Here is a 25,917-nt window from a genome sequence, read left to right on the forward strand (position 1 = left end):
GAATCCAAAGCACTAGCGGGAAACCATATTTGAATCCAATAACACAGAGCCTGTGGTCGAGGGGCGGGAGCCTTCAGTCCTGTTTTTTAAGGCCTTTTTTAACTACTTTTGGAAGACTGAATGTGGTCCATCCCACACCGATGTATTGAAGGATTCCTGGCTGGGTTGGGTGGTTTGGTTTTTTTGCTTTGCCGGTGTGTGTGTGTGACAACTGTGTGTGCAATTTTCAATTTATATTGAGGGTCTGTCAAACTCAATCTGTGTTGACCAAAATTCTGTATTGCGGTGAAAAAATTCCAATATAATCATTACCTTTTATGTCTGAGCATAGATAATTTAAATTGGACAGAGAAGGGGCTTCCAGGCTCCTTAATTTTCTACAAAGGCTGATACGCTACAGAGACAAAAGTAGAATCTGTGGTTGGTTTTTTTTCTGAGGATGAAACCACTTTGACTCAAATTCCAAATTTGTGACCTTTGAGAGCACCTCACAAGACAAAGTCTGGTTTGCTTGTGTACTTTGGCTCTACTAAGTGTTTGTGGACCATGATAAAAACCAGAGTACAAAATTCTAATCAGCCCAGAACTGATGTTTGCTTTTGTTAGATGCAGACTGCTATTGTTTTCTAGATTTTCATGTATAAAAAAAAGAAACAAACCAAAAAAAAAAAAACCAAACAAAAACCCCACAGCCTATTTTAAAAACATTTTTATTAAAGGCAGGAGGTAATGATGACTGCTGGCCACAGTACCAGAACTTCTGGTATAAAATACTCCCCTTTCACCCTCTGATGTAAGAATGGTGATAGAATAACAGCTGTACAATGTCCTGAGCAACGATGTAAGAACAACTGTAACAGTCCCTTAGTTGGGGGCTACCTCCAGGTGCTTCAGAAGGTCTCTGATCTCTGGAAAAAAAGAGAGAGATGTCATTGAAAAAAACACTAATAATATGGCACAGCAGACCTTTTCTAGCATTAGGTCTTTATCTGGATTTTTTAAAATGTGATTAGAAATTGCATATCAGTTGATTGTATATCTTATTTCTTGAGAAACTATTCTGATTGGTTATTTCACTATTATATCACCACGTACTTAAAGATTCATGTCATTTTTTCACTGGAAATGGCATGGTTTGTTTAAATCTCTCTCTTCGAGGCAAACCATCCTCCTGTTCTGCGTATTTGTACAGTCCTGATATCAGTGGACTGACCTTACTGGCCTTGTGTTGCTACATCAATATAGTTGTAAATGATTGTCATTCCTAAAGTGACTGATGTAGCAGACTTTTCTGATAAAATTGCAAGACGTAGTTATCCCACAATGAATTTTAACATTTGCCATATGACATTCATTTAAGAAAGCTGATTCGCAGCTTCTGTGACTAACTGTCAGAGATAATTTTTCCCCTTTGTCTCTCAGCTGATATGAAACTCCGTTCTAATACAAAAATCATGTGAATAATACAAAAAGTATATAATTATACAGAAGCAAATAACTGAAAAATTTTGCTCATCCTCTTTCTCTGTAAGTAAAGAGAAATTCAAGGTTTTGGAGATCTGCTATGCTTTTTTCATTAGATTCAAATGACATTTATATTAGTTGTTCAGAAATTACATGAAAATGTGCTGATTGACTGATGTTTATGTGGAATAAATGAAATATATTTTTAAATTGTAACTAGGAGCATAATGTTGGTTCATGACCACAGTTGCAGATTCCACCCTTGTCCTATATGTCATACATTCAGTGTGCAATTTCTGATGTTAAATTCATGTCAACAGATACATTCAGTAGACATTTATGAGCTGGTACCTAAGAAATCGCATAAACTGTTAAAATCAGCAGGGTTAGCCTCTTGTTTCTGTGAAATAAAGGCAGAATGGAAGGGCACGGCTAAATCTGGGGGTTGGAAGTTCTTGAGGAAACGATAGGTGGTGGAATGATGCCAGTGAAAGATGTAGCTTTGTTAGTATGCAATGTTTGGTTATATGAATTGAGAAAAAGTTCAAATTCACTTTCAAGTCAATAGTTCAGAAAAGAATGAGATAGGTATGTTGGCAGGTGGGTGCATGAGGGATATCTGTCTCTGGGTTCCTCAGTGCCTTTCTAAGTCTCATTTATAGGAATCTAATTACATTTTGAAAGGCCTGTTGACTTCTAATGCCACTCTGATTCTCAGCAAGGATGATCACAGAATACCAGGTTGGAAGGGACCTCAAGGATCATTTTGTCCAACCTTTCTTGGCAAAAGTATGGTCTGGACAAGGTGGACCAGCACCCTGTCCAGCTGAATCTTAAAAGTGTCCAATGATGGGGAATCCACTACTGCCCTGGGGAGATTATTCCGATGGCTGATTGTTTTCATCGTGAAACATTTTCCTCTTGTGTCCAATGCCATGGAATCTTCCCAGGAGCAACTTGTACCCATTACCCTTTGTCTTTTCCATGTGACTCCTTGTAAAAAGGGAGTCTCCTTCTTCTTTGTAGCTACTCTTTAAATACTGGAATGTGGTGATAAGGTCTCCCCTAGGCCTTCTTTTCTCAAGGCTGAACAAACCCAGTTCTCTCAGCCTTTCCTCATATAGCAGGCTTCCCAGGTCTTTGATCATTGTGGCCCTTCTCTGGGCCTTCTTCAGCCCGTTCACATCTTTTTTGTATAGCGGGGAGCAAAACTGAAGACAGTATTCCAGGTGTGGCCTGACAAGCGCTGAGTGGAGTGGGACAATGACTTCTTTATCTCTGCTGGTGATGCCCTTGTTCATGTAACCCAGCATCCTGTTGGCTTGCTTTGCCGCTGCAGCACGCTGTTCGCTCATACTGAGCTGCTTGTCCCACCAGGACCCCCAGGTTCCTTTCCACAGAGCTGCTCCCCATCCGGGTAGATCCCAGCCTGTGCTGCACTCCTGGATTTTGTTTTGCCAGCTGCAAGACCTTCACTTGTCCTTGTTGAACTTCATAAGGTTCTTGTTAGCCCACTCTTAACAGCCTATCCAGGTTTTGACATCCTATCTTCTAGTTTTGACATCAATTCAAGCTGAGCTTTTGCTTTTCTAACTGCATCTCTGCACACCCTGGCAATGCCCTTATTATTCTTAACAGGTATTCATCCGGTTTTCCATCTCTGGTATGCTTCTCTTGGCTTTGAGCAGACTCAGAAACTTGCAGTTAAGCCAAGGGGGTCTCTTCTCCGCCTGCTTCCCTTACCTTTAAAGGGGGTGAACTGTTTTTGTGCTTCCAGGAGAGTGTTCTTGAAAAACTCCCAGCACTTGCTAACTCCTTTACCCTCCATGGAAGCTTCCCATGGAATCATTCCCAACTGAGCTCTGAGCAAGCTGAAGTTTGCTCTTCTAAAATCCCAAACCTTTGTCTTTGTGCTATCCTTCAGCATGGTCTGTAGGATCCCAAACTCCACACTGTTGTGATCACTGTAGCCAAGGCTGTCACTAACCGAGATATTACAAAGCAGGTTTTCTTGGTTTGTGAGTAGCAAGTCCAGCAGTGCCTTGCTCCTGGTTGGCACATCTAACATTTGTATGAGGAAGCAGCCCTCTATGCATTCCAGGAACTTGATAGATGACATGTGAGCTGCTTTATTGTTCTTCTAACCAATGTCTAGGTAGTTGAAGTCCCCCATAAGAACCAGGTTCTGTTGACCCGAAGCTTGCTTAAGTGATCCAAATATCGCTTTGTTGGTCTTATCATCTCAGTTTGGAGGTCAGTAGCAGATGCCTGCTGGTAAGATCCCCCTTGGAGATGCCCCCTCTGATCTTGACCCAGAGGCATTCGATCGGGCTTCCACAATCACCGTAGTTGACTTGTACACATTCAAGGTTCTCAGCGTAGAGCACAACTCCCCCTCCTCTTCCCTGCCTGTCTTTACGAAACAGCCTATAACCATCCATCCCGATCCTTCAGTCATGGGAGTTGTCCCACCATGTTTCAGTTATTCCTATGATCTCGTAACTTTCTGACTGGGCGTAGAGCTCCAGTTCTTCCTGTTTGTTTCGCAGGCTGCGTGCGTTGGTATACATACGCTTGAGGTGACTGGTCTTCTGGTTCTCATCTTGGGAGGCAGCTAAGGGACATTTGTCACTGCTCTGGTTGGCCTGGCTTATTCCCCAGTTTGTAGGAGTGGCATGAGCATTGCCACTTTGGACACAGCCCCCCGAGTCCTTCAGTTTAAAGCTCACCTCACCAAGTTGGACAGCTGTCGCGTTAAAAGGACTGTAGTTTCGATATTTGTCTGTCAGAGTCCCAGGACTTTCACTGATTTACTATCAGTCCCAACAAAGGACTTTCACTGAGTCAGATTCACAAGTAATCGAAATCAGTTATTTTATTGAGAGAGAGAGTCGCAGATTCAAGGTTGCAGTTGATAAATTCACTAACTATGATAGCGCTAATTAATTAAGGTTAATATTTCTAGCAAAAATAATGATAGTACAACAACCCGGGGTAACATTCAGCAGAGGGTGGAAGGCGCAGCGCTCACCCAGAAAGGCGTCCCTGCCTGGGGTGGGGGAAGAGAGCGCAGCCAGTTGACTGCTCCGTCAGGTATCGAGTTTCTTCTCTCCCAGTTTAACAGTCATTTTCTCCACCCTTTTATCCCCAAAATTACAAGGTTTCCCTCCCCTAGGTGATGTGTTGTATGATTTGGGTGGAGAGACGAGTGCTATAGTCATACATGTTTAGCATGATCTCTAAAACCCTCATTGGCATATGCAGGGGGTGTCAACTTTAATGTGCATTTCACAGGTAATGAGGAAAAGGTCAATTATCAGGCATGGCAGCCTCTCAAGGAAACAAAGAGCTACAGGAAGTCTCTGTTATCTTGATTTTACTGTTTTTGCTGTTGAAAAGCAGGGCAGTCCTAGCTCCCCAGGACTACCACTCCCCTGGGTTGCACAAGAGATAACAAAGCCAGTCTTAATTGCTCGTTATCCAAATTCCACACCAGCCTGCTGACAAAGATTCCCTTGCCTCTTCCAGACAGGTGGATCCCATCCCTGTCTAGCAGGCTATAGTTATCAAAGAATGTCCCATTGTCATAAAAGCCAAAACTCTCACAAAGGCACCAGCCAGGAAGCCAGAGGTTGATTTACATTAAATGTCTATTTCTGGCTGCACCCTTCCCTTGAACTAGTAAAGTGGAAGAAAAGATAACTTGGGCACCAGTACTTTTTGCTTGCACCCCAAGGGCTTTGTAGTTTTCCTTGAGTCTGCCCAGGTTCTGGCTTGCGGTGTCATTTGTGCTCACATGAAGGAGTATCAATGGATAGTAGCCTGTGCTCTTGGTGAGTTGTGGCGCCCTTTCAGCGACAGCTCAGACCTAGCTCCTAGCAGGCAGCGTGCCTCTCGTGACTCCCTGTCAGGCCAGCAGATTGGTGCCTCAGTGCCCCTTAGCAGGGAGTCACCCACTGCAAGCATTCGTTATTTCTTTTTGCGGTGAGGTATTTGGATGTGGGATCTTGGAGAAGGAATAACAAATTTTCCGTTTCCTTTTGCCAGTTAATTTTACATTCTGAAGTTTGACAGTGTTTTAGCTGTAATGTGATAGTCATGAAGTAATCTCAGAGCATGTTTGCTTTGGAGCCAAAACTGTTCTTATAGCAAATTATTCATTTAGCAAGCTTTCAAGACACTTGCTCCATCTCTCTTAAGCTTTGGTTAAAAATATGCATATTGAATAAATGACCAGAGGTGAGCAGTAGTTTCTGAAGCATGAGTGTAGCTGTCTGAGGCAAGCAGCCCGAAGCTGATGATGTGTATCAGCCTCCTCCACACCACTTGACCCTGACCCATTTTGGAGCAGGCAGGTCCTCCTTATTTCATCAGTGCCGTTGTTAAAGACGGCGGCTTGTCGGCTTGTTTCTTACCGAGGTCAAACACATCAAATGGAGTGGGACATCAGCGTGATCAGATCTAAATTGTTTGCTGCACCAATTTCTACCTGTATCGTGGTCTAATATCACATCTCCTGGTTTCCTTGCAGCTGACATATGAGACACACACATATGAGACACACACATGGTGTGGGGGGAACAGAGGAAAAAAAATTAAGACGAGTTAAGTTTTCAGCCAGATGATTATTATAGTGAACTTCCAGACCAGGGAGAGCTGTGGAGGCATAGATTGCAAAGCTCTACCATTTGTTGACTGAATTTACTGTTTCAGAATAGAGTTAATTTAACAAGTTTTATGAAAGTAATATTGGTGGTGTGGTAATACAAGCATGCAGTACTTTTACGGAAACACAAAATGCCCTTTTGGAAATATTTCTGAAAAATATCGGCATTTCAACACAATCACATCCTTTAAAATAGTCTATTGAAAGGGTTCCACGATCCTGTGGGAGCTTACGCAAAAATCTGCTGAAACAAAATGATTCGTTACTTTTGACTGCGTAGAGCCTGATGCTATGTTTTTCTGTAATCTTAAAGCTTCCAAAACTGCAGCTATTTTCCTAAATATGTAACATCATATCTTAGGCAACAAAAGGCACTGCATATTGGGTCTTAAGTTTGCCTTCAGAAAGCTAAATTCACATAAGAGTCTTAACCTGCTTACTGTTTTCGTGAGCATCATGTTGCAGTGGAGTATTATTGGCCAAAGTGCTGTTTATATGTTAGGGCTGGACAGTCTTTTAGAAAGTGAGTATTTTGCTCCTGATATTTCCTTCGTATGTAAGGAAGAAATGAGCCACAAATTGTACTTGAAAATGGGAATAATGTCCATATTTACCTTCAAAGAACAAACTTTACCTGAGAGATCTGATTCTTTAGATCAGACAAGGCTATTTATAAAGAACTTGCTTCCCAACAGAAATGTTGTATAAACTCCTAAATAGAATTTCATACCTATAGAGCTGAGAAGAAAATGCAAACATTATAAAATCTTAGTAATCCGACAAATTTTGTTGATATAAAGGTTAGGGGTTTTTTCTTGGTTTTGTTTAAGTATTACAGATTTTATCAATCTTAAGCAAATCTGTTCTAATATGCTAAAGTAAGTGTTGTCAGGATCTGTAGTTCATCAGCAATTTCATTCCCCTAAATCAGTCTGCTCTCTTCTATTGAGCAGCTTTTCTTTCCTATTCAAAATGGACAAAACCGTGTGCTCTGCCAAACGGTTGAAATAGGTGGTGGCTGAGAGAATAGCCCTTAGTTCTCCCCTGTTACCTGGATGTTAATGGCAAGGAAGAATCAGCTTCAGCGGGCTTTAGAAATGGATGTGAAATGAGGGAAGAAAGATTGTCAGGAGACCTCCTTCATTCAGTTGGTTTGCATTTCAGAAAAGCTACCTGAGAGCCCACTGATGTACGTAGGAGCCCTATGAAGACAGCTGGGAAGACAGCTAGTTTTTGTGATTTAGTTAGTTGGAAGGTAAATGCTGTTTTGCAGGTGGGTTTCAGCAGCTAATCAACCTCTCATTCATACTCATTGTTTTCTCTTGTCATTTTTTTGGGAGAGCTGTAGCATGCTTGAGGCTCTTTTAAAACCTTGACAGAAAACGTGACAGATGTCTCGAGCGTGGCGATCCTCAGACTGCCCTCCCCTGTTTTTGGAAAAGGCTTTTTGCAGCCTGTAATGTAAATAGCTAAATCAGATGGAAAGGACTGATTGAGAACCATTGCTTTAGCATGAATAGAGGAGGCTTGATAAACGTTACTGTAAGCACCCTCATATAGCTTCAAACCGTTTTTCTAGGTACTATTACTGTTGGTATTTACACGTTTTTCGATAAGGAAATCTTCTCATCCTGAAGATATCACTTATAATCAACTGTTGTTAATATATTTAATTCAATATTGTAAACCTGAATTTTATATATATATATAAGAAATCTGAAACTGAGTCTTTAAAATGATGCTAAGCTACATCCATCAGTTCAAATGAAATCTATAAAACTGCTTTCTGCGATGAATTCAAGCGTGGATGGTTTCTTTCTTAAATGAAGATAAAATCGAAGATGTTATTTGTATCCACTCTGATGTTTTCATACTAAAACCCATAAAAAGACCACATGGTAATAATCAATTGGTGGTGTTGGCTGTTGTATAAGTGTAGCTTTTGCAGTACATCATCAGTTTGATTCAGGTCAGGTGGGCTGAAATAAAACCATCTGAATAAAACCATCTCATTTTTATGGCATTTAACAAGTGCGAGATGATAATTGCTGTCACTGAAGCATGACTGCTTTTGTAATGAATACTTTCCACTTGTGTTCAGAGTATGCGGCTCTGTGTGTGTAATACAGCATGCTTTAATCTTAAAATAATAAGCAAATTTGAAATTGAATTTATTGGTCAATAGAATTGTATTTGACAGAGGTTCTGGCTTCAACAGTCAAGTGATCAATGTTTGCTTTTAATTACATAGCACTGGAGAGATCTTATACACCTCTCTTTGTGGTGGCACATGTTTCCAAACAGTTATGTTGATAATCAGATCTGAAAAGCACGGTTTTAAATCGGTTAATGAAGTTAAGTGTTAGCCCAACATGTCACGTTTTCTCCTCCGTGCTGTTCAACCAAATGAGTGTTATCTGATTTTACAGTGGCTTTAATGTGGTCCTCTTGTATTTAGGTGGGATTGTTTGACTTGTTCGCCTTTCCATCGATCTTGCCTGCTGGTGATACTGATGTCACCTTTCCGTTCACGTAAAGTCAATACGTTCAGCAGTAGATTAAGAGCTACTCCCTTCTTGCTGGAAACAAGTAGTACAGTAAGATGAGTTTGCCTTCTGGTCCTCCTGTGCAGTGGTAGAGCGAGTGTACTATATGTACTGTATATAGGACTGCAGGAAAGTCGTAACTCTCTTCTGGCATTAATAAATGCCACACATGTGCTGCAATCCTCTGTTCAAAAATTCTTCACCAAAACTCAGCCTATTTGACTGTGTGGGAAAACTGAGAACTACTGAAATTAATAATTGTACAAATATAAAAAAATATATATATAACAAAAATCATGTATATGTGTATCACATTTGGAGAAGAAAGACTTGAAAGTCTAAAATTTCAGTGTTGTAACCATATTGGGTTGTATAATCAGAGATTTTTTTAAACGTTATTTTAATCTTCCAGAGATAGGAAGGGAAAACAAAACAGCAACATAAAAAGCCCATAACAGAGACTTTTCAATATAAGAAAGTTTTTGAACTGAGGAAGGCAATGCCACATTTTGTTGGACAGCAAATGTTATTTAAGTCTTTCTTCAAGAACATTACTATGTGGGTCCTGCTGCCTAAAATTGGAGAATGTGTTGGGGATGTATGCTTGAACCCGTGTTTCATGATTTTGGAAGATAAGGAAAAAAAAAATAGGACAGAAAAAAATGATTTTATTAAGGTCAATATTTGCTTGCCATAGGCACCAGCTGTGGACCTGTGGGAATGAGCCAGGTCCTGTCTTTCTGCTGGGAACTTCTCCCAGCATGGCTTATTTGGCTCCCTGCCGCTAGTATGAACTTCTGTTAATCCCATTAACATGACTAGTTATGACGTCTTCTCATAAGTGGTGACCTAGTTGTTTGCAAGTGATTAGGTATTATTTCATTAATGGTTAGGCCCTCAAGTTTAGTGGATGTGCTGTTTGGGGTTGGTTACTTGGGTGTGGGATGACATCTGTTGGGAGTCAGCTCTTCTCTGCCCTCTTCTCCCCCTGTCCTGAAGTTCCCGACTGCCCAGAATGAAGACTGAAGCAAGCAATACTAGAGCCAGGGAGCTCTGAGACTATGCATTTAAATATGCATTAAAAGAATTTGCATTTTCACTTACATGCTGTTGAACTGTTTTGCCTGCTGCATCTCTTTGGGACTCTGTTACTTTTAAATGCAATTTAAAAATACTTTATTTCATAATTATTTGTGTGGCATATAGTTACATCGTAAAGAATATTATGACTCGAGTCAAGTAGGCAGGGGAAAAAGTACTTGTTAGAGGAAAAAGTAAAAGCTTTATGCTAGTAAATATTTTACCGATTTATGAGAGAAAATGGTGTAGGAAAGCTTCTTAAAAGGTCAATGAATTTCTATTAAATTATTCTATTCTCATTGCCTTTAAAATTAAGCATGGAAGGTCAACATTAAAAGCCCTATGTTCAGCGTCTGAATTGCCATTTAAAGCAGAAATCAAATGCTTGGGCTTAAGAAAGAGAAAGGAATGAAAACTTTTACTTCTTCCTACTGCTTTTCCAGAAGCTGTTATTCACAACAATAATTTTAGATCCACCTCATTGGGTAAGATATTTCCAAAACCAAGATAGTCTGTATGTAGAGAATATATATACCATCAGCGCTAACCTCTTAAGGTACCAGATCCTGTCAGTCTCTCATATAGGTTATTCTCCTAATGAGTCTCGTGATGGTTTTGAATACTTTATAGCTCATAAAGGAAGGCAACCAGGGAAAATACGTTACTTATCCATGTCATGCTGCGTTACAGGACTTTGTGAGCTTTATATATATATATATATTAGCAATCTCACTTTCCATTCCTGTTGGAAAGGCATTTGGTCAACATGTGGTTTGTGGATGAGCTGGAGGCCAGGAGCTGTAGGTGGTTGGTTGGCTGGAGCTAGTACTGGGGAGCATCACTGGTCCTGGGCGTGATGGGGTCTTTTATATGTGGTGAGATGTCAGCATTGTAGGCGTGATGTTCATTTCAGTTGCTGAAGGCTTATGTTTCCATGCAGATAGATGCTGTTGGACAAAGAAAGGTTTTCTTTTAATAAAGACAAAAATCAATACTTCAGGAGCTTGTTTGAAAACATTTAACAGAATTATTTTAAAAATCCAAAGCGATGGCCACCATCTCAACTTTTCTATTTTCATCACTTGCTCACTTCTGATTACGGAGCTATAAAACCTGATTTTAAGGTGACAGGAGCACAATCCTGAAAAAATGTTTGAAAAACCTCACAGATTCAGGATGCAGAAAAAATAATATAATCAACGGACATGTCTCACTTTCTCAAGGAAAGACTCCAAATAAAACCAGGTTACTGCTGAGCACTGATTCTTTTCTGTGGATTTTCAACTTTCTTTTCAAGGAGACAAATTGTTACTCGCTGTCTGCTACAATCTGTATTTGTCTCCTATTATTGTTGCTAAGGCATTTTATTATTCGAGAAGATTGCTCCAGCACCTGTTAAATTCTCATATCAAAGTTAAAGGGATGTTTAATTTATTTTCCTTTTAATCTGGTTTAGATTAGAAAGCCCTTTTCTTTGCTTCATATTAAAATCCCTTTCTTAAAAAATTAATGTTTTCCTCCATGTTACATATATTGATTATTAGTGATGGTATTTATTCATAATTAAAAATACAGTATGAAAAAAAATTTTTTTAAAGCTTAACATAAAGCCTTCTGGCACTTTTATTTCTCTGCATTTTGATATTAACCCTCATAAGCATCTAAATAGAGGAACTGTGCTTTGTAAAGACTGATAAGAAAATCAAATGGGTCCAACTGGTATTAATGTGTCTTTCAAATTTTGGGCTAACCCACCTCAAAAGTTTTTCTAGCTGATACGGGAGTGGAGTCCATCGTTTTGTCATGGCTTTGGACAGTCTCTATATGAAAATGCAACTTCGATCACAGAAGTATCTGCAAAACCCCAACCAAGGACCAGCTGTGTTCTAACTTTTAGTGCTAAAAGTAACAACTTTCTCTTCGGGAATTATTTTTTTCTTTTTTTTTTTTTTTTAGTGTTACATAAGCAAGATTCAAGCAGCCAAATATTAGAAAGATTAGAAGGAAGCAATTTAGCTTAGAAAGAGCTTTATAGATTGTGGAGGGTGACAGAAGGTGTCAGTGTTGATTTTCTGCCACTTTCCTGCCTGACCTTTTGTATTCTAGCAGGTGCTCTTAAGAGGATTTGGCTTGTGACAAATTAAAGATATCACAGAACAATTGCTGACTCATATTATGAGAGCTGACTGAACTCCTTTGCTATCAGCACAGTCTCACGGTACGCAGGGACACCGTCGTCACTTGATTTAATGTGCCTCTGTAGATAAAACTGATTGAAAAGCTGTTTATAAACCAAGGTTAATGATGATAAATGAAGTTACTATCTACTTCATTTTTATGTGCATACATGTGTGTACATATGCATATATTTAAACCTATAATTTTAAACTTGGGCTTGTGAAATTTACGACATGCAAAGGGATCAAAATATTCAACAAAAACTTTGATAAAAAAATGCTTAAAACGAAGCCATTAAAACTATGCATATATAAAAGCTTCATCTGCTTTGTTGTGGATGAAATTGGAAGAAAAAAAACCTAAGTGCTTTGTCTTCATTTAACACCTCCTGGCGGCATCTTGACACAAAATTTCAGCGTGAGCATCCTCTGCTGAGTACCCTTCCATCCTGTTTGGAAGAAATAAATTGTTTGTCCGGAGTGGTTAAAAGACTTTAACCTAACTGAAGCATCAGAAGTATTTTACCATATGATGGAATTCAGTTTGCAGAAATAGTTATTTTTTCACTGAATGCCCAGAATACATACAATAAATATGTAATAATAATAAATAGGAAAATTCCTTGTACATTAGCACAATTTTAAGAAACAAGGTGTTAGTATGTTTTTTTTTCTGTGTGGTAAACCTGTGCTATATTAATGTATTTCGAAATCCCACAGGAATATGGATGCCAAAGAGCTGTCGATGCATTCCCTGTGAGAGGCAGTGAAGAGCTGAATATTGTTGGGGGAGCCGAGCACTAGGTGTGTTAGTACCAGCATTAACACCTCCAGCTCTCACCATTTTTGTGCTCTTTTTTTTTTCCAAGCATTTCACAGAAATGGTACGGTCAGGATTAAAACCTCCTTGAGTTTGGACTTCAAGCTAAGGTTGTCCACTGTACTGACTTTTATTTCTAACACCGTTTTTACCTAATTTCACTGGTTTTTATGGGTCACTTCTTTGTACAATTGAATGTGGCCTAATTGATAGTTTCCCCAATCCATTTTGGTTACTACAGATGTGTACTTCAGGTAGCATATCTGAAGTCTGGTTTCCAAAGTTAGGTTTATGCTGCCACACTCTGCATGTGTACATGTTAATCACAGAATCATAGAATCGCGTAGGTTGGAAGGGACCTTTCAGATCATCTAGTGCAACCATCAGCCTAACTCTGACAAAAAACATCACTAAACCATATCTCTAAGCGCTATGTCTACCCGTCTTTATGAAATAGAAAACCCACCGCAGTCTAAATTAACAGAGAAGCAAAGATCTCAAGGGTTTATGTATTTTACAATGATGGAGGACCTAATGGAAGAGGAAAATGGACCACAGTGTGAGGGTATTATTCATAAACATTGTAAGATCCACACTTGAAACTCAAGTCCAGAAGAAATCAGACTGCAGATTGAGGTTTGGGAGTACATATATATCTGTATCTATATCTATATCTTTTTGTCTGCTCACTGCTACTTAAGAATGAGTTTTTTTAAGTGGGCCCTGCTAAGCTCTGTATCCAGAATGTCAGTTTTAGTTTCTTTCATAAGTAGCCGTATTAGGTCAGCATTAAATTTTGTTGGTTTACAATTAACTGTAGCTAAGTTGGAATCCTGTTCATCTGACTCCTATATCAGTAATATTGCAAATACTGTTGCTTTTTAACAAAAATGATTAGCAGGTTCAGAAATGCTAATTTTGGATATGTTCCACCAGTGATTCCTGCTGGAAAAGCCTGTGGTGCATCCATCAGTTTCTGTGGCACGGGGCATTTGTCTGCTGTTTGTTTCAGAGTTCCTTTCAACTAAAAACGGAAAACTTTTGGCTGGGCAGGGATGGCTTAGGGCTAAGAAAAAATTGAATAATACAAGAAAATGAAGCCTTTGAAAAAAAATCAGCACTTGGATGCAAAAAATTTGTTACTTTTACTGAATGACTTGAGCTCATCACTAATGCTGGTATCTCCTCAATGTACGTTTCCATCTAGCATTTTGTGCCATTATTTCTCCCTTCCCAACTTTTTTTCTGGTTGTACCAGGAGATACTTGAGCCTCAAGGTCATGCTTCTTCTGTAACTTGTGAGCAGTTCACAACCATATAGCAACTTCTTCATGAAGACTGAAAAAAGATTTTTGGATCTACAGTTTTATGGAAACCTAAAACTGCACATTTATCAGACAGAGTACACAACATTAGGAAGCTTTGGTTTTAGTTTTGGTTGTTGCACTAATTTCTTTTGGACCTTTTTGCTTTTGCTATTAGCTTTGGTTCCCCCTGTAATAGAATTGGTTGGTCTTGGCCAGTTCTCTCACTTGTTCCACATCTCATGCAAACACCGTGTTTGTTCTGGCATGGTGGTGGTGGAGCTGAAGACTGCTTAACTGGATATGTGAGCTGATTCACGTTTTAGTTAAACTTTTTTTCTCCTGAAGGCATGTTTTTAACCTAAATCAGCTTGATGGTCTAAGGAAATGCATGCTCATGCAAACAAGTATGCTGGCACCGAGGAGGAGTAGCTAGGCATAGAGAAGACTTGCTATTGAGGAGGAGGTACCTATAAGGTACCACTTCAACTTCTGAGTACTCTACTGTCTTTTATATCCTGTTCAGAGTCCCAAAAGCAATGGGAGCCTATAGGCACTACTGTAATAGAAATGGTCAGTAAGACATGTGTAATACTTTTCGTGATGGAGTTTCAAACTGGACCTGATGGTTTTTGCAATGTCCTTGTTATTCGATAAAGTCGAGACAAGTGTATTAGCACTGTTTATAGGGTTTGTGGTTCAGCACCTCCCTCTCTGATGAGAGGGAGCACTGCGGCGTGTGACAAATTGGCAGAAGTAGTCCCTCGAACTTCAGTCAAATCTCAGTCTCTAGTCTGGTCCTGAGCTTTAGTGAGTGTACATTGAAAATGTATTAAAAAAACCATTTCTTTACCTGACAGCATGACAACGTGTCATTTTCTGCATTTTTGCTCAATTTCAGGGATTTTTGACAATTTACTATGCAGAAAACAGGACAGAAAATGGAGGAAAATGGAATAGTGTGACTAAGGATCAGTCTAAATGTATCATTTATGCAAACGTGTGGGTTTCTGTGTGATATTTTTGAAGAAGCTTTGACTGTTTTGTGGACGTGGCTCATTTTCTCTGCATCTCTTTAAACAGAGGTAATGATTATGGACGATGCTGGGTAAATACTTCATCTTTGTGTGTTCATCTGTCAGCGAAAGGTGCCACTCACACAGCACTGCTGGCAGCAAAGTGGTCCAGGGCATGGCTGCAGTTCTGATGCTGTTTTAAGTGTCTCATTGGAAATGTCATTGGTAATGGCCGGTCATTTTTAGGCGTTTTCCATCAGCTCATGTACAGATACTGGGTATAAGACTCTTGAGTTTGGCGTTCCTCATTGCAGGGATGACTGTTGTTGAACACTTGCTTGGGTAGGTAGACAGCAAAGAAATCGATAAAAATGCTTTCTCGTGCCTTTTCTATACCTGACTCTCTCAACCTCAGAAGTGTTTGCCTAACAGTATATCTTGAGATGTGGCTGTACCAAAGTCCTTGGTTTTCTTCCCATTTTCCAACACAAGAGTGAAAAGTATCAAATCAACCAAAGTCTTTCCTTCTCCCCTTTGACCAGGAGGTAGAATTAAAATCAGGCTTTTATGCACTTTTGAGCCTTAAGTGATATTTTTATTAAGCTTCCTCTGTCTTTCCCTTTTATTGAAATTATTGACTATCAACTATCCAGCTTTATGGCCTAAAGTCTTCAAAGCTTAAGTAGTATTATTCACATAAAGTAGCTATTCTCATGAGTTGCACCTATTCAAATAACTTGTATATGTGAGGGTCATAGCAATGATAAATGCTCCATCTGCCTTTTGTTTCTCACACAAAGAAAAAAGTAAGAAAAACTTGTTAAAAGTCATTGGCAAAAAGATATTTGCCATGGGTCATTGGTTACTGTATTGAGTATATAAACTGCTGCTTCAGCAGCAGCTATGTGTACTCCAATCTCCGTTATTTTCTTCTCCCTCCACACCCTCATGTTTTTTTTTTTTTTTAGTGTAGGGTCATTCATAAGTTTGCAACATTTTTTATTGTGTTTTCAGAGAGAACAAAGACCAGGCCCATCTCATCTCAAAGAGGCTATATCTGGATTTAAGACTGCGATAAGATCACTCGTAATTTAGGTAGTGTAGATCTGCCAAGGTAAACCAGGGCTTCTGCAGCCTCTTACACTTTGGCAGCTTACAAAACTATCTCATAAATGAAAGAACAGGATCTTCAAAACCTCTTTGTGTTTTTGCAAAGCACTGTTCTTACAGTCTCATTTCTCTCTGTCTAGGTAGCGTTACTGTCTCTTCACTTAGACTGAGTATCTTCATCACAGTCAATTACTGCATCTGGAGAGTATTTTGAATCAACGCAAAATTAGAAGAAATTTTTAGAGGATTTTTTTCGATGCATTTTCTCTATGGCAAATTTAAACTTGATTCCATTTCCCACTAGGACGAACTTCTCTCTGGGCTTCTGAGTAAAAAGATTTATTTGCATTATTTAAAGACGCCAAAAGAAATGATACATATTTTTTTTCCCCCACTTTTTGGTGTTCAGTTGAAGTCTTTTTCGAACTGTGGTAACACTGAGGATTAATTTTAGAAAAATGAATATTTACTGAATCATATTGTATCATAATGCAAATCTTAAGCTCATACCTGCTCTAGGTGAACCTGCCTGGCAGGGGGGTTGGACTAGATGATCTCCAGGGGTCCCTTCCAACCCCTTTCGTTCTGTGATTCTGTACATATTCATAGTTAGACAACTGAAGGAGCTCAGGAGAGTCGTTCCTAATGGGTTTTCTGGGGTTTTTTTGTGGTGGTGGTGGTATTTTTTTTAACTAGAATTAAAAATACATTGGTCCAGCCCTACAGGCTGTATTCCATTTAATAACCAGATGTCTTTGTAGGAGATATTTCTTTCCAGTTGTTCCCAACTGTTTCCTATCTGCATCCAGGACTTGGGCAGGCGCACAAACCTGCCTAGGAACGTTTCAGACCTGTCCCAGTTCGAAGGTCTCTTTTTCAATGGCTGGGTATTTAAGTGCTCGTGGCACATAAATTCAAAGCACATAATGTAAGGCTAGCCATGATGGGTCCCTGAAGCTATAAAAAGATAGTAAATTTGTATGAGAAGGTTTAATGGTCTGGAAAGCCATAGTAAAATGGCATCAGTAAAAGGGTCTGTAAAGAAAAGTCACTGAGCCCGCTGTGGGGATTTCCAGGAGCACTTACTTCAGTAGGCGCCATGTGCCGTTCCATAGTGCCCTGCTCCTAACAAACACATTGGCTGTGAAAAAGCAGTGGACCTATTGAATTGAAAATACAGCTTGAAACTTCCTCAATAGGGCAAATGTAATGCTCACATTTTTGAGACATGGAGTTGCATTTAAATAACATAGTTTCAGATTTACTTGAAAGTAGAACAAATTGCAATTTTAACTAGGCATGGAGAAGTAGTATTCTTGACAGGAACAAAATGGGACGGAAACATCTTTATTTCAGTTCAAAGATTAGTATGCTCCCCTTTGCTTTCCTTAAACAAAACAAAACCAAAAAAACTTGGAAAAATATAAGCTGAAAAGAGAAAATACAGGAAAAATAGTCTTCTGAAAACTTAGCAAAAAATATCACTATAGAGGATCTTGCAGGAAAAAAATCCATTGCAGTCAAGCACAGTAGCCAAAACTAGGGAAACGGAACCTGATAATCACCAAGAACTCTCATCCTGAAAATACAGGTATGCAGATTTTCATGTGTAAGTTGTCCTGTAGATGAATCACATGCTCAAAATTAAATATATTCAATAAGATGGCGTCCAATTCTCTGTTTGCTCGGTGCCCCTGCCAACTTTACTGGCAATTTTTACTAGACCTAAAAGTAACTTCACCAACAAATTAAAGCTTGAAGAGCTCTAGAGCAACTTTTAAAATGCAAATTAATAGCAGCCGGTCAATTGGCATTCAGTTAACTTGAGGTGAAATAAATAAACAACTCCTCTTGCCATGTCCTTTGCATTTCCTCGGATGCTGAAATGCCTTACGGGAGATGTGGTCATACCCTCTTCAGATTGAGGGCTGCCGGGCACGAACACTGACGTTCGGTCCAGTGCTCAGTTTTTGTGCTGAAGGAGGGTTTTTCAGTCCATCTCCAGGGCTGCAAGTTCTGCAGGGTTAAAAGGTACTTCATTTAGCTTAGTGTATTGCTGGAAGGATAAAATAGAAAAACTCGATTTTCCCAAAGAGTCTAATTACATTAGACACTTACCTGTCAATTAAATTACATTAAGTAGCTATGAAAATCTTTAGATGTCTACATGCCTGTTATAAGGAAATTAAATGCCAAAAATCAGTCCCAGGATGTTTTAAAATAAAAATTCTGCTCTAATTAAAGTGTATGACTGGACTATTTAACAGTAGAGGAGTAAAGGAGATGAATATCAGGCTCCTTCTTCCCTTGCTTTACATTAAGCAGGGGTGAACATTGAGTGAAGAAGAGACTATCTAGAATTAAACCTTCTTTCTTTTCTACAGCAAAGCCTTCTCCAGTTCCCCCTTGTATGGACTTCAAAAGAGATGGGGTAAATAATTTTTTTTCCATTATAACTAGACCCGTGCTTTCTCATAAGCACTAATGAAGAGTTCCTTCTTAATACAACTGTCCAAGCAAAGATTTGTGGTCACCACTCTCACCTTGTAAGTGTATGCTCTTCCTGGAAGTAGGTTTTAAAGCACTAGAATAAATAAATAATTCTACAAATCTATGCACAACAGTTAGCTTTAATGGCAAAAAAAAAACAACCCAGTCAAGTGATTTTATGAGTCCCAGTTAAAAGTAATTATACAGTATAAGTGCTTTAAGTAAGTTAATGAGACAGATAAATCTGATAACAAATTGCTCTCTCATCATAAGTTTCCTTTGAAGTTAATTCAATCTTAACATTGCAGGACACTGTTCTGCCTTGCTTTGCTCTCCACTGAGTCCAGCTCTCTCCCTGTTCACATTCATCTCACTCCATTTAGTGCAGGGGGTGCGAAATTCATCTGTTTGCATTAGTAGGTGCACGGTTAACAAACTTGATGTTTCAAAAAGATGAGGATGGCACTAGGAAGCAAACAGCACTAATTGGAATAAATTTTGCTGTTTCCTTCTAATTTCACTGTGTTATTTATCTTAATGCTAGGGTGTTTATCTGAATGCGGAATACTGTCTGTGTGTTTATTAGGAAGCTGAGAAACCAGTTTTATAATTATTTGCATGTCTTCAATAGCATTTTCAAGTACACACATAGCAGAATACTGATTAGCTCTCTTGTATGTAATAAGTATTTTGGTTGGAGTTGTTTGTCTGCAACTAATATTGAAGAGAAAATAAAGGTAGGGTGGGTTTTTTTCCATTTCTGATCTCCAATATAACATAGGAGTCTTCAGGGCACCACTTCCTCCTTGGGCCTATCCGTATTGCTAGTGGAGTCTCCTTTGCCTGGAAGGAGAATGTCAGAAGGGCGCAAGAAATCAAGGAAATAGTATCTGACGTTTACAGCCTTGTGAGTTTTACGTGGCTATCACGTCTGACAGCTAGTGGGAAAGTTTCAGGTAAGGTAGTCTGAAAGATCTGACAATATTCTTGGTCTTTATTTTCCCAGCCAGTCTCTTTTTAAACTTGGTGTGAAACCAAAACTCGCTGTACAGTGCTTGGAAATGAATTTGTTAAGATCAATGAGTAATTTGATCAGTGCGTCTGATTGCCTTTTGCTTTGGTCTCACCGCCTTGATGAGGACAAGAACCTTATAAATAATTAGATTTGGTACTAGACTGCATTAATATTATTAATGTAGTCTACTTTTTATTTATTCCTTCAACTGCATCAGTGGGTGATGTATAGACTGCTTACATGAGAAAAAAGTGATACGCCAAGATATTAAAAAAATGTATATGTACCAAGTAATACTGAGACTGACAGCAGAGATGTTAGTAAATTGTGCATTTTATTCAGTGAAATCTGGTTCTTCATAGTATCTTTACAATACCTAGTAAATATACAAGAAATGAAGGAATAATTTTTAATTGTGTCCGTGGGTATTTCAGTTAATTGGCTGTACAGAAGTGTGCTCTTAAGCTATGGCTGGTTTTTCCCTTGATTTATTTTTTTTTTCTGTTTTTTTTTTGGTAACAGCATCTTTTTATGCAAATTCTTTCATATAAATAAAGCTACTACATAGAATAGTTTTGCCAAATCAAGAGAATTAGCTGGAATTTTTTAACAATGTTCAAAATACAGTTTTGCTTTTTTTTGATTTATTTTAGCTATTGGGACAGAGAAGTGCTTTAAATATTTCTTTTTGTGAAACAAGGTTACACTTGTTTTGTGAAACAAGGTATCCATCAGGTCTAATGTGGTCTAATCCAGAGCAGTCTAATCCTCTCTGGGATGACTGTATCAGTAAATTATCCTGAAGAAGGGGCTTATTTCTGTAATACACTTTACTTTGCAGTGTCTGCATGCCCAGCCCTTTTAAGTCTACAGTAAATGCAGAAGAGCTTACTGCAATAAAACAAGCTCACATTTATTGTAAAGTGAGAATATTCACACTGGCAATCACCACGGAGTAGATGATGTATTATAATTTCATTCTTACTTTTTTTTTTCTAGTTGACCTTTCTGCAGACAGCAGAAGTATGAGCCTGAAGTGCACTCCATAAAAATATCCACTACATTGAGGCATCCAGTCGACTCTCCAAAGTTATCTATGTAAAGCGTTTAATGTTTCTGTAGCTTTCCTTCTTTTTCTCTCACATAATGGGAGCAGAAAGTCCAGTCTAGTTAGAGACAGGTAGCCCCTCTGTGGGTGAAGCCTGCTCTTAATTCAATTTATCAGACATTTGCAGTAGCATTTGCCCAGGCTTAAGGCTTTGGAGGATGGAGAAGATGGATTTAGAGAAATAAAGCCAGCTGATAGATGTGATCACTTATTAGAGGTCTTTCATATAAATTATGAAAAATAGCTACAGTGAATTATAGCTGTAGGCTTTCAGATAATAAGCCTTTCAGGAAAAAAATAATGAAACTAAGTGACACTCAGTTCTGAGTTTCATTACCAAGCTGGATCATAATTCAAAGTTCTTTTAAAACTTCCAGGACAGTTGACAGATCTTGATGAAACTGAGACCAAGCTTGATCATATTTAACCATTTCAAGTGAGTTTTTTGGCTGCTACTTCAATCCAGGAATATTCCTCTCCACTAAGTTTCCAGGTCATTTCTGTCTGCAATCCATTGCCCAGTGCTGTCAAGGTCCGGGGAGTGTAACTTTTGCTGGCAGTTTTTGGGCAGTTATCCCTCACCAAAATCGGTAGAGGTCGTGAAAGCCTCCTCTTCCAAGGTAGCATTCCTTGCCAAAGCAATAGAAACAGCCTAGCAGGTGGAGAACCAGCAGCCTGTGCTCTGTTTCCGTTCTATGTTCATCCTTGAAATGAGACTTTCCTCAGCTCCCAATGCGAACCAGCAACAGCAACTTATCCTCAATCCTGACACAGTCCAGGGGATCCCGTGGCCACAGGGAATCTTCTGAACACCCTCCATTAAGGGTTTTATTAAGGCGTTTTTGGTGCATACATGTGCAATACAATAAGCTGAAGTCTTGGAAAGGACGATGTTTGGAGAGAGGATTCAATATATTTTCCCACCAGGTGACAATAAAATTGATACGTCTCATCTGGTAGTCCTAGGGGCTAACATGAAGAAACTACCTATTTTTGTGTTTCATCAATGTCTGAAGTGCAACACAACACAAAACTTTGTAAAAATAAACACTTATGCTACTATTTCTGTAGAAATTTCGCTGTGAATATATTCCCGTGGAGATAGATACTTCACTGCCCACAATTAATAGTTAATGATATTGCCCATGCTTACATCCCGAAGCTGGTACCTCAGCCACGAGGTTTGTTAATGACCCTTGCTGATGCTGAAGAAATGTGAAGTTTCTGAAGTCGTGTGAAGTTTAGTAGTTGAATAGAAACATCTCCTGACAGCAAAATATTATACAGCAGCAAAGGATGTAGGTGATAAAGGAGTTCTATAAAAATGTTGGTTTAATGCTCTGTCATGATTTTAAAACACTCATATGTTAAAACTTACTGCAAAAAGGCATAGGGTAGAAAATAGAGAATATTAATATAGTACTGCATTGCACTGTGGTATATCGTGTTATCATGTCTTCTTTGGAGACCATGAAAAGAACAAGCAGAGGTGATGAGTGGCCTTTATATAAGGAATGCCGGAATAAACTAGGACTGTATCATTCAGTAAACGATACCTGAGAGACAGTGTGGTAGGGGGTGTATATAATTATGAGTGACCCAGTCAAAGGGAATAAAAATGACCTTTTCCAATCTGCAGCAACTGAAACTAGCAGAATACAGCTGCAAAGGGAACGGTCCTTAGTTAAGAGTCACTTTCATAAGTTGTACAGAATAAAATCTTACACAGGTTCAAAAGGTTGACCTGATCCAGTACAGCCATTCATATGTTCCTAAGGTCAAATACTTTTGATTCTTGTCATTTAAAAGTTCTGTTTTTCCCGTCCCCCATGCATGATCCAACTCTGTTATTATAATCCATGCATTTATTTGTGTCTAATTTAGGTGATGTGATGACATTCTTTACTTGCCTCTGAAACTGTGATGTAATATTGTAATGTAAAATTAACCCTACCCTTGAACGAACCCTAGCTGAAGGAACTGAGTAGTAGAAACCCTGAGATCATGGTGAGGTTTTACTACTTTGCAGTGAAGTTGTTCACGGGCTTCCAGTATCTCTGCTCCATTAGGATGCATTGGCAGGTCAAATATAATTCAGGTTAGATTGTGCTATAGAATAAATATATAGCTTCCAAAATGGTGCTTTATGTCAAGAGGAATACTAATGAAGTTATGTGACTTTATTCAAGGTATTATGCTACATTAGTAAGTCTTGCAAAATTTCACTTGAGGGTTAATCGACAACATGGTGTGAGATCTTTCTATAAAGAAAAATTATTACTCAGTTCACTGTTCTTGTCTTAGAACCCATCACATTCACTCTCATCCTTCAGAGATGTCATATATGATATTTCAGAGTTCTGATAATCCCCCCATCCATAATTTTCCATAATTTTCTTTTTTATGTTTTAAAAAAACAACATTAGGTGTCATCCCTTTGTAGACTATGAGAATTAATTTTAAAGTGTTTCAATGGATTATATCTCTATATTCTGTCTCCAGTGTTTTCCTAAACATAGGCATCTTGGTAATAATTGAAGTGGTTCAAACCCAGTAGTTTCTTCCTAGTGTAGAGTTTCCGGGCTAGATTTCCATACAGCATACGTATATTTCAAAGTCTAAAATACTACTGTTTCTTGAAATAAAGTGCTAACTCACTTTGGTTTTAAACGAAAGAGATTTTATGAAACATCATTTTAGAGATGTGTTAGAAACATGTGAATTCATCATGGGTCAGCCAGTATTCAAAACACCACTCTGAAGTGACTTTTGCAATTCTTCTAAACGGACAAAATTTTAATGAGGTAGTAGTACCTCAGTTTGGGTATGAATCAATGGTGTTTGCTAGCAGTCCGGTCATGCTGAATTAAATTCAAAGTACTGTTTTAAATAAGTATTTTGTATAATTCTAGTTGTATGACTATTATTCCTCTCTTTTTTTAAAATAGAAATAATTGATAGGAAAATACTATAATCTGATAAGCATAAATTTTCCATTTTTAAACTCCCAAAAATATATTGGAAGTATTCAAGTCCTAAGCTGTGGAAAACTGCTAGCAAATAGGGACTTTTTTCCCCAAATTGACTCTGTTTTGGATGTTCTGAGTACAAGATCAGCTTTTATCTTAATCTAACTGAACAAGGAAGAAGACAGAAACAAGGGGAATTTAGGGTCAGTTCCAAAGAGTTCGCAGTGATGAAATCTTGTGAAACAAATCAAAGGGTTGTAGTTTCTTAAAAAATATTTGCCACATTCGGGATTTAGGGGGTGAGTCTATCCCAAAAGCAGGAGTCATTGCACTGAAGTTATACATGTTCAGTGTTTAACTGGTATTAAACTAATTTGAGATGACAGACCATTTCCATGCTCTTTCAGAACAGGCCATATTATCTTCAATGTATTTAGGAAGGTAATAAATATTACTTGTATATAATTTGCTCATAAATGATAAGCAATGTTGTTTGTAATGGTAATCAGAGATGTGTGTCTGTCCTTCTACGTTCCTCACATTGACATGTGTACATGCGTTCAAGAAGGACCCAGTAGGGTTTCCTTAATTTTGTTTTCTTTTTAGTAGGCGTGCTTTCTTGTAAAAGCCTGATAACTAAATTATTGCAGTTTGTATCGTCGTGCTTATTCTGCTTGGGTATATTACCTAGCAGATCTGTGCAGCAGTGAGTCTTGGATCAAAAATTAACTCGAAAACAGCCTTCAGCAAGATAAATATTTGTATTCAGACAGAACCTGGGGAAATCCTTCTAGCCTGTGAAAGAGCCCCTAAGGGAAGCTGGCAACTGTATAGCAAATTGAAGTGTGCAAATCTTAGCCTCGCAGCAGATACAGTAAATATGTGCAGTGTAACACAGCAAATAATGTGAAGGCTTTTAGTTATGGAGGTGTGTAAATGTTTACAAATATGATTAACTGCAGAGCACAAAATCCATTCGCAGCATCAAAGGCAAAACTAAAATTACTTTTTTGCACCCCCTCCAGGATTATGCTGAAAAGAAAAACACGATAGCAAAAGCTCTGGAAGATCTTAAAGCCAACTTCTACTGTGAACTCTGTGACAAGCAGTACTATAAACACCAGGAGTTTGACAATCACATTAACTCTTATGATCATGCTCACAAACAGGTAAGAGGAATCTGCTCACTACTTCAACTTAGTTTCAGGTAGAATAATGAAATAAGGTGTCCTTCCGGTGGGCTTGGAAAGCACTGTTGAGTTGTGCCCAAATTTCAGGTTCTGGGAAGCAAGATACACTGTTTTCTTAGAAACAAATCTTAACATGAAGATTTTACAGTCAAAAATTCTGAGATGGAAAGAAAGAGAAATGTAAACAGTTAAATTGTAAAGAGGAAAAGGGAATGATGAAAAATATGATTAAAAGTGTAGATGTACAATTTCTTTGTTAGCAGATTAATTTTGCATGTAAATAAATGCTGTGGTATGCCTAAGAGATGACTTACTGGGAAGCATTTGTTGCAACAGGTGTGGATAGGAAACTTAACATACTCTTCGGTAAATTTTCTTTTAGTGCAGATACAGTTCTGAAATGGGCTATGATTTTACTTAAATGCATTGAATATAAAAAAACCTGTAGTAATGAAAAGTTTCTGGCTCAGCTCACCGTAAGATATGTGTTAGCTTTAAAACATTGGTATTCACATTGTTACCACCACATTTTATCACCGGATCTCCAAGTTGTGCGTCCTGCTTTGGTAACATAAAAGCGATGCTTCCACAGCAGGAGAGGGGCAGTGCATCCCAGCGCAATGGCCTGGCCTCTGGGGTGGTCAGGACTACGTAAGGCAGAGGAAAACACAATGCATCTTGACTCCACCGAAGAGATATGTAATGATAATGTAAAGATATGTAATAACTGTACAGGAAATTTCCACTTAGTCCACTTAGCTGATAATTATTCTGTATTTTTTTTTTTTTTTTTTTAATCTGGTGAAATCATATGGTTGTGGATCTGGTTTGATTGCTTTTCATTCTAATTGAATCTCCCCTTCTCCTGTAATTCTGCTCAGGGTGAGCGTAGATGAGTTGCTACACATGTTTTATATCTGTAAGTCAGTGATTTGCTTTTCTTTCCTTCAGCACTTCTCCCT

At 38.5% G+C, this 25,917-nt stretch overlaps 1 protein-coding gene across 2 annotated transcripts in view; it reads left to right on the forward strand.

The window, feature by feature from the left end:
• ZNF804A (zinc finger protein 804A) overlaps positions 1-25,917 on the forward strand; it is a 229,848-nt gene that overhangs the window by 170,391 nt on the left and 33,540 nt on the right. For both annotated transcript variants that reach the window (XM_074594336.1, XM_074594335.1), the window contains one exon: positions 24,791-24,934. Coding sequence is in view for 1 of the 2 variants with exons in the window: in XM_074594335.1 (XP_074450436.1) it covers positions 24,791-24,934 (144 nt within the window). In the remaining variant the exon portion in view is untranslated. The remainder of the gene's footprint in view (positions 1-24,790; positions 24,935-25,917) is intronic.

The sequence above is a fragment of the Larus michahellis genome, chromosome 7, assembly GCF_964199755.1.
Source record: "Larus michahellis chromosome 7, bLarMic1.1, whole genome shotgun sequence".
NCBI lineage: Eukaryota > Metazoa > Chordata > Aves > Charadriiformes > Laridae > Larus > Larus michahellis.